This window comes from Musa acuminata, chromosome BXJ2-5 (genome assembly GCF_036884655.1).
Source record: "Musa acuminata AAA Group cultivar baxijiao chromosome BXJ2-5, Cavendish_Baxijiao_AAA, whole genome shotgun sequence".
NCBI lineage: Eukaryota > Viridiplantae > Streptophyta > Magnoliopsida > Zingiberales > Musaceae > Musa > Musa acuminata.
In genome coordinates, this window is record NC_088342.1 from 40289541 (window position 1) to 40298968 (window position 9428).

General features: G+C 40.1%; 1 protein-coding gene across 2 annotated transcripts; it reads left to right on the top strand.

Annotated features, from left to right (window-relative positions):
• The first annotated feature begins 4554 nt into the window (after nt 1–4554).
• LOC103985726 (probable trehalose-phosphate phosphatase 2) lies at nt 4555–9428 on the top strand. 2 transcript variants are annotated; one of them, XM_009403525.3, is made up of 12 exons: nt 4555–4700; nt 6735–6814; nt 6885–7369; nt 7433–7573; nt 7712–7783; nt 7931–8059; nt 8309–8365; nt 8436–8537; nt 8623–8700; nt 8787–8927; nt 9026–9118; nt 9190–9428. In XM_009403525.3, exons 3-12 carry the CDS (start codon nt 7070–7072, stop codon nt 9244–9246), a joined length of 1170 nt encoding a protein of 389 aa, XP_009401800.2. In that variant the 5' UTR covers nt 4555–4700; nt 6735–6814; nt 6885–7069; the 3' UTR covers nt 9247–9428. The 2 variants fall into 2 exon arrangements, with proteins under 2 accessions (XP_009401800.2, XP_064965528.1); XM_065109456.1 differs by lacking the exons at nt 4555–4700; nt 6735–6814; nt 8436–8537 and having other exon boundaries at nt 6922–7369.

Sequence of the window (9428 nt, forward strand, 5' to 3'; positions counted from 1 at the left end):
AACCCTTTGCTCTTACTTATAAATAGATAAAGTGTCATGGAGAGTATGATACGATCAAGATTATTGATCTATTTTTATTTTATTTTAGTCTCTATTCTATAGTTTATAGTAATCCTAAAGGATAAGAAGAAGATGAATCTAATACTCTTTTGCATATCACTATTGCTGCATTCTAAGAATGAAACTACAAAACATATTTTAATAATTAAATAAAGATATTCCGAATGATGTCAAAAGAAATATACGTCCTAATATAGATATATTGTTATTTAATTTTAAATTTTAACACTAAATTTATTTCATATAATAATATGATTCTAATTTTATGCTTACACTTTCATCATCATGTCTCTCTTTTTCTGAGAGAAAAAAAAAATACAAGAGTCAAATACTGTAACATTGTTGAGATACAACGCAACTGCTTTCTCATACTGTAACAAGCCATCTTCGTTGGACCTGATTGATGAAGCTTGAATAATGGGAGATATACTACCGATGCTTCTCACAAGTTCTAAGCAGACAGTGAAAAAACACGAGTGTTAACAGCATCACCATGTTTCCGTATCTGTACTTTGCCATAAATTATCAAGCTATCGGTGTCACTGCTGACACATGATCCAGCTTTTACCAATCTCCATTTGGTCGAACAGGTTGATCGCGTTAAAAGTTTGAAGGTTGCTATGTGAATATCGTGCAACAACAAACGATTCTAACAATTATTTAGGTGACTGCTTAGAGTAGATTGATCATCTCATATCTATATATTTCCATTTGTTCGTCTAGTTGTACTGCTCGGAGACAAAGCTTTGAGTTATGCATGTCATATTAGATGGGATTCCACATGTAACTCTCAGGTCATGTCATCCACTGCTTTGTCTTTTCATTCAAAGTTAATGGTTTGTACATTCAATGAGTGGTACGTGCAATCACAAGCCTCATGGACTCCTGATCTTAACTTAGCTCTTAGTACTTAGTTTTTTGTCCATTGCTGACATAGAAGGACATGCTTTCCTCAGAACTAAAAGAAAAGGAAAAAGAGGACATGCTACTCCTCTTCCATAATGATACAATGCTCCCCTACTAACTTATCTATGGGAACTTAGCGTTTGTTGTAATCCTAAGGGAAGCCAACGATTTACTGCAGCTTCTTTTCTCTCAGGACAAAAGCCTTTCGTCTTCCAAGATCTGACATCTCCTCATTGTAAGAATTGTTGTATCTCATCTTGTTTGCTAGTGCTACAAGCTGAGCTAACTAAACTCCTAATCCCTTGTTAGGAAAAGAAATCACCACACTTGAGACAAAAATAATAATAGATTCTTCCGTGAACCGAGCTGTATCAGCTTGGCATGCAAATTATGCGTCGTAAACATGGCAGACAGAGACAATAATCGAATCGATGTGCTCCATATCACACGGTGAGACAGCTAAACTCTTGTATCGGTGGCGCTTCTTGTTCCCATGTGCTGGCTGACTCCTCCCCGAGTTGGCAGTGACCGTGAGAGGTTGGCAAACCATTTACTCTTGCGTGTCAGGCAAACCATTCGACGAAATGTGTCTCCAAAGTTCTTCATTTAGAGACCCTTTTTGCTCCTCTCCTTTGACTCATTTGATCAAAATTTGTCTCAGGTGAAGAGCTACGATGAATCTATTTATTCCAATATGCATGATTTCTTTACATATATGATTCATTTCCCAACCAATTACTGTAAATATTTACAAGTACTCCTCTACTTGTTTGCAGTCTCACCTCGCCTCCATCATCGCGGGTTGCATGGAGAAGACGCTCCGAGGCCAGAATAAAGGAACGGCAGCGAACCATAGATGTCGTGACTTAAGCCGTGTCATTCTTGCATGTGCGTCGACGGCGTACTTGCGGCATGGACGGGTACAAAAGCTGGTGTCCGTTGTTGCTTTTTTAATACCCGGCGCAAGTATCGGTGGGACTCGCCGAGAGCGGTGAGTGCCATTGAGGCAGGCCCCACCGAACAAGTCCTCGTGGATCAGCCAACCCGTACCCGCTCAGTTCCCCAGAAAGAGACCCCTCAACTTTTTCTCCCTAGTTTTCTCTATGATTCCCCAGAAAGAGACATACACATCACACCGACAGCAGCGAGTGCATAGAGACAGCCGCAGAACGTATCAGTGAAGGAAGAGGGTGACAAGGACAAGCCATTTGTTTAGTCCTCGTGTTTTGGTTCTTAACATGCATCGCTAATGTAAATATATACATATATACATTAATTGGAGAATTGAGAGGGATGGATGTTGACTTTTTGCCCATCCATTGACGAGTTATACTGCTTTGGACTTGTTTCACCTTGACATCCAAATAATGTGGGCCACACATGAGCTAATGCGAGCTCAGTGAAGACAGATGATAATAGTTTTGAATGAAATCATAGGTTTTTAATTCGTCAAACTTTTGGACAAAGTTATCCTGTCTTGGTTCAGTAACAAGAAACACTATAATTCACCCTTTCTTAGTAACGAACAAATATAAAAATTATAACTCTTTAAAAAGATATAGACAAAGTTCAAATTAAGTAAAAGAGAAAAAAAAATATTATGACTTGGTTTAGTTACTGAATTAAAGTACTGTAATTCTATAAAAATATTATATAAAATTTGAAAGTATAATTAAGAATAGCAATAATAGTCGGGTGTTGTCCAATTTCTATTGACATTAACCCTAACCATTTTTTGATTCACTTTGCAGCACAACATGTGTGATGATGGCCCACAAATTGATGAAGCTACATTAAAATAACAGTGGCGACTTGGACATAGGGCTACCTAACTTTCTACCACTTCTATTAATTTTTTCGTCTCCAAGTGGTGCTATCATATTTGATCTAATTGATATAATTTCACACGTGTGGCATCACCCATAGAACCGCTCGTCCATTACCTTGACGTTGACCTTATTATACGCAAACGTATGCTTCTTGCACTTCTCTCTCTACAATGAATGCAACGATGTTGACTACTCCCGCAGTGCTCGATTCAGGATTAAACAACATCGGGGAGGGTTATTAGCTGATTCAGCATCAAATTATTTTGGTTTAAATAATATAATTTCGAACGATATATTATCGATCGTGTCCCAAACACTAGAAATCAACAGAAAAATAATAATTGATTCTGCCAACAATGAGCTGTTGAGACACATGTATGTATGGTATGATGTCTTGTATCCCTATCTCGTTCTCCGTATAACCATCAACCCCTATCGAATCACACTTCACGTCTCATATGCGTTTCTTGTCGCGTAAACCACCATGGGACAAGTCGATGCTAGAGAGAGAGAGAGATTTATTTACCGGCCCTGAGTTCGTATGGTGCATTGATGAACAACGGGTGGCCCGTGAACAGTGTGCAGCCTTGTAAACAAATAGTTTGACCTAAAGCTTCAAATCCCAATTGATGCCGATCTTTGACCAAGAGATGTGCAGATGCACTCGCATCAATTCTTGAAGACGAAGAAAACTACAACTTTCGGCATCCAATGTTGGGCCATGTCGTGCTCCACGCTTTACGAGTAGGTCAAAATTATAAACAATATTTCATTGCGGTCAAACCAAATCACCTGCTCGTATTGTTTAACACCTCATTTTGTACCATGATTTCAACCGCGGAGGTCCGGACCGGTGCCAGCTGGACGCGGGACCCGCCGGATTGGGGGGAACCGTGCCGCCACTGCACGAGGTGCCTTTCGCGGGACGACACGTATGACGTGCTAACAGCGGCAGGGGAACAGCTGCGGCGGAGAGCGACGCGAGACCGCGGTCCCCACCGTTGCGTGCCGGGCCCCGCGTCAACTTCCATCCCACGTGGCTACAGGGGTCGCCTGGCCCCGCTCCTGCCGGCTCGCCACGTGCCCGCGGGGCCTCCGCGGGCGGGTGGTCGACGGTTATGGAGCGTAGCTCATCGCTGGCCCCACTCGCCGCAACGACCACTCAGCTTTAACCTGTTCTGCGACACGGTTTCGGCCACGTCGGTGTTGCCATGAGGTCCAGCATTTCTTCTTCTAGTCATGTCGCGGGTATACCGACGGGTACGTGTCAGCGAGGAAGAAGTAATTTATTACAACTGAAAAGCTGAAAAGAACTGGCATCTCCATACGGCCCACAGCAATCAAAAGGACGAGGACCAACCACGTCGGATGGTCAAATCACAAGGCCTCTAATTTAGGTGAGTGATGTATTTACTTTTCTTAATAAAGTCGGGTTAACTAATTACCAACACCTCTCTGCTATTTTGTAATAAATTAATGCATTTAATGAATTATAAAATTCTAGCTGAGGTTGGGGTGTTTCCTAAATAAGAAACGCTCCGTTGTCCGACTTATCTCACGAGTTGTTCAGGAAGATGGTGGGAAGCCCGGCGTCACAACGCTCACCCTCGCTCGCTCGATGTGCACCACGTCGTCGTGCGTGGCTTAACTCGTGGCGTAAACACACGGCTTTTCCATCTCGGGAACCGTTCGGTTACCTTGTTAAGCACGCCGTCCTCTCCCCCTCTATAAATAAAGCGCCGCTTCCGGCGGCGCATCTCTTCTCTCTTCTCCTCGCCTCTCTCTCTCTCTCTCCTCTCTCGGCTGCGATTCGTTTAGGGTTTGTTCAGTCATTACGAAGAACGCGTCGAATGATCTGCTACTGAATAGAAAGGCTCATTTTCCCGGTTATCTGTCCTTCATCAGGTGATTCGTATTGTTGCTCTTCGTCGATCCTTCAACGTTTTGTTTATTGATGGATCTGTTGGGATGTGTCGAACGTGATAGATTTGGATCTGAGACATGCTTTGATTCTTTTGCTGTGATGTTTCCTTCTTCTATTTTTCATTCAAGTGTTGTAATGTGTAGTAGCTATATTCTATGGGGTAAAAATTTCCCATCTTCGAGTTATTCCTTCCCTTGTTCGCGTGGAATCGATCGCTTGTTTTGTGGTTCGTAAGTCGTCGTATGTCATCTACACGCGTTTTGCGGATCGGGAGGAGGCGCATAGAGATTATTTCGTTTGTTTTCTCGAGTCGGACATTTTGGGGATCGAGTGTTCTCTTTGTGCATGAGGTTCATGGCGTCGGACTCATTCGTGGCAGTTAGCATGTCATGTGTTCCGGTTTATTTTCATTTTCTTCGCTGCCCGTTGTTTCAAGGTATCCTTGGGGTTGAACATTTAGAAAGTAACAAAAGGTGGAGATCCCACAGTCTCCACTTTGGCCCGGCTGCCTCCTTTATGTAACCTGACCTTCAAATAAATGAAAAGATGTAGCCTTTTCCGCTGTAACTTCATAGGTTCCGTGATTGGATGATCTGCTTTATGGCATCTTCTTGAAGGGAAAATAAATCAATGGTGTATATAGATCCTATTGAGTTACACCAAAGGTCGATGGTCTACTGTGTTGGACGCTGTATAGGAACTTAGATAGCTTCAAACACATTTCATCTTCCTTTTACTTTTTGTACTATAAGACTGTGCCTTTTTCTTCTGCACGGCATAAGTGTAAGAAATGTTGCATCCAGTGTGAAGAATGATGTTTAATCACATGAAGTTATAGATACGTTTCTGACGGTGTTGTAAAAGAAGGAATGTGACTTGTCCCGTCACAATCTCGTGGCTATCTTACCATGTTTCTCTAGAGGTCTCAGTAGATCGGAAATGAAAACAAAGAATGAGGTGGTACATAACTTAGCAACTAAGATGCTGTCAGTTGCTGTTGGTTGTCATTTGGCATCACGTCGTAGCATAGTGGCACTTTGGTTTGTCAACTATGGTTGATTAATGGTACAATCTAGGTAGGTCTGCAGCTTGTCATACAGTGCTCGGGACTGTTTGGCCGGAACCAATGAATTCCCTCAGCGGTACATTCTTGTCTTGTTTGCTGTACTCTGGTCTTCAGTCTCATTCTATTAAATATGTTTGGATCTTTCTTCATGTAAATTCTGCATCAGTTGTAAATTCTGCATAGAATGGCGGTTGCTATCCTCTGTCTTCTAGAAACCTAACTAGTTCAAATGGTCTGATTTAATATAGTGCCTTCTTGTCGTCGTTGTGGAATCTAACAGTTGTGGCAACGCATTTATGTCTATATGTTGCTGTAAATTTGGCTGGCCTAAATTTGTGATCTAATAAGGAGGCACCTTTATGCAATTCATGTATTGGGATTATGTTTCAGAATTTGTTTAATGCAAATGTCCATTACTTCAACGTGGTTTCTTGAAACATGGATATTATGCTACATATTAAGACAATTATAGGTGCTGAGTTTGTAATATCATTATTTTTCAATTACATTGCTAGTATCTAGTCCAAATTTATAGATGATTGGAGGACGTGTTGGTAGCTTTTATTTTTCGATGAATCGAGGACCAAAAGAATATCTATGTTACTGATGACACATTTGGATATTGTATGTTAATATCATTGGTAGGTTCTAGTTCCTTCTCAGAACGGGTAATCTCTTTTACAATGGTGTTGGCTGCTTGTTTATGAAAAGTTAACGTAACCTATCAATTTTATTTTCAACATTCTTTTATACACTGTTCATTCTTTTTTCCTCTTATTTTATTGAGTGAAACCACTTGTTCTAATTTTCTGTCATATTGAGTGTCTTAGTAGTGATACTATTCCTAGTGATGTTTCCGTTTCAAGGTTTTTAGCCAGAAATATCTGAAGCTGCTTACCTCAGCAACAATATCATTTTTAATTCAGCTAAAATTTTCCAATTTGTGCAGTTGCCTGGTCCTTTTTATCCTCACACGATCTCATGAGTGGTTGCCTTATATAAATGATTCTTAATTCTGGCAATGACAAGGTACACTGATTTGGTTTTTTCCTTGGAAAAATATACTTTTTTTCACTCTAATTGGCGATCAGTTTTTCAGAGGAATCTGCTTGATGGACTGCAAGCACAATTGCAGTGACAAAAAGGCAATGAAAAGGTGGTTTTTTATTGATAAAATGGTCGGTTGAATGCATAAAAACACAAAGTAAAAGGAAAAGGAAAACTGAATGCTGAGTTAATCACATACCAGTGTTGTTAGATTATAGAGTTATTAATCTAGATCCAATGGATTTGAAGAAGAATGGTTCATCCCCTGTTCTTACTGATCCTGCACCCCTTAATAGTTCGAGATTGGGCTTGCCTTCAAATATAAAACCATATTCATCAGCAGCACAGGCATATTCGTCTGGCTTGTACTCAACAAAACCCAGAAGAAAAGCGATACTGGGTAAGCTTGATGATGTCCGTGCCAACGGTTGGCTCGATGCCATGAAATCTTCATCACCTCCTCGCAGGCAGCCGAACAAGGACTACATCTCTGAGCCTGCAATTGATGAAAATGACATGGCATATCATAAATGGCTGGTAAGTTTCATGTTAATAAGATGACAAAAGTGGCATACTATTACGATGTTCACTCTATTTCAGATGAGCTATCCATCGGCATTAACATCATTCGAACAAATTATAAGCTCTGCTAAATGCAAGAAGATAGCTTTATTTTTGGATTACGACGGAACACTTTCACCTATTGTGGACAACCCTGACCTTGCTATTATGTCCAATGCGGTAAATTAGTTATTTTATTAGAGATTTTGATGAATATCTTGTTCTAGGAACATCTAATTATATTGAACATTATTGTCTTCTCTGCTACTTTTTATTTTTTGGCATGAGCAGCATTTTGATTGATTTACTTTGTTTCAGATGCGTTCTGCTGTCAAACATGCTTCTGAGTGCTTCCCAACTGCAATCATAAGTGGCAGGTCCCGTGAGAAGGTAATATATCTTCCTTATGATCATACTGAACATAGATTTTTTAATTCTGAGATTAATAATATGCACATAATAGAAGTTTACGCTTTCAACTCTTGTTTATGACCTGCTAATTATCACCCTGTGCCATATATTTCTCATTTTGTTCAGGTGTACAAATTTGTGAAGCTAACAGGACTGTGTTATTCTGGTAGTCATGGAATGGATATTATGTGCCCAGTCACAAAGTTTGATTCCACCGGCGGCCATCCAAATTGCATTATGACAACTGATGAGCAGGTGAGAGGACACTATCGTCCAAGACATCCCATTGTCAAGTCATTTCTTGTAATCTAATTTTGTATGTCATTGCTTATCATCTAGCAATCACGCTTCATTTTACCACACCGTAAGGTAAACTGACCACCTGAAAAAGGGCTTACCAGTGGATAAGGCACTTTTTTTCCCTGATCAATTAAACTATTTCTGAATTATTATAGCTAAAATTGTATCATTTGCTTGTTTACTGATTCAACCTACACATATCAGGGAAAGGAGGTCCATCTCTTCCAGCCTGCTAGCGAGTTTCTACCTATGATCAATGAGGTATGTCATCGATATCGTCTGTTACTTCGAGTCGTTCCTATTAAATGACAATTGAAGCTGATGATGACAGATTTTTAGCTCCCTCGTTGACATAACCAAGGACATTGTTGGTGCCAGAGTAGAGTCTAACAAATTCTGTGTCTCTGTACATTATCGTCTCGTAAATAAGGAAGTAAATAACTAAATCATCATAGTTATGCTGCGTCAGGAGACCTCTTATCAGCAGCCTAACAAAATATTGGTCCTTATAATTCCAGGTTTGGCCTGAGGTTGCTCAGCGTGTGGTCAACCTTCTCGAGGACTACCCTCGTTTGCGAGTGACACATGGGCGTAAGGTGATTATGATTCATGAAACCATGAGCTTGTAGATAGATGTAGGTACTAGCAATCTGTTGAAGAATGACAATCGTTTATGGTGTAGGTCTTAGAGATCCGTCCTGTGATTGATTGGAACAAGGGGAAAGCTGTGGAGTTCCTTCTTGAATCCCTTGGTCTAAGCAATCGCGAGGATGTGCTCTCGATCTATGTGGGAGATGATCGAACCGATGAGGATGCATTTGAGGTATATATATGAAATAATTTTACAAACAAAATTAGACAAATTGATGGAGTCGAAATATGATATCCAATCATTTTTTGTTTCTTAATTTTCAATACCAGGTTCTTAGGGAGAGTAATCGTGGGTACGGTATCCTTGTCTCATCTATACCGAAAGAAACCAATGCAGTCTATTCTCTAAGAGACACTTCTGAGGTCAAATTTATTACTCGATATCAGTAACTATATTCACAAATTCCAATGACATGCTCTGTATTGTTTTACAGGTAATGAAATTCTTGAAGTCTCTGGTGAGATGGAAGAAGTTGGATGGTGATGCATAAATATACAGCCTCACCTTCTTAAATATGATATATGTATATGTATATGTGATATATTTATTATATGATAGTTTAGGAGCATGAAGGTCATCATCGCATATGATATCTAGCAGTTATTATGTGCTAGATTCATGATTTATCTGAAGGCTCTTTCATTTATAGTAAACCGTGACTTCTTTTTCTTA

Coding starts and splice junctions, on each gene's coding strand:
- LOC103985726 (XM_009403525.3), top strand. CDS start 7,070: ATGGATTTGAAGAAGAATGGTTCATCCCCTGTTCTTACTGATCCTGCA. Junction 7,784..7,930: donor GTGGCAGGTCCCGTGAGAAG/GTAATATATCTT, acceptor CATTTTGTTCAG/GTGTACAAATTTGTGAAGCT. Junction 9,119..9,189: donor CTCTAAGAGACACTTCTGAG/GTCAAATTTATT, acceptor ATTGTTTTACAG/GTAATGAAATTCTTGAAGTC.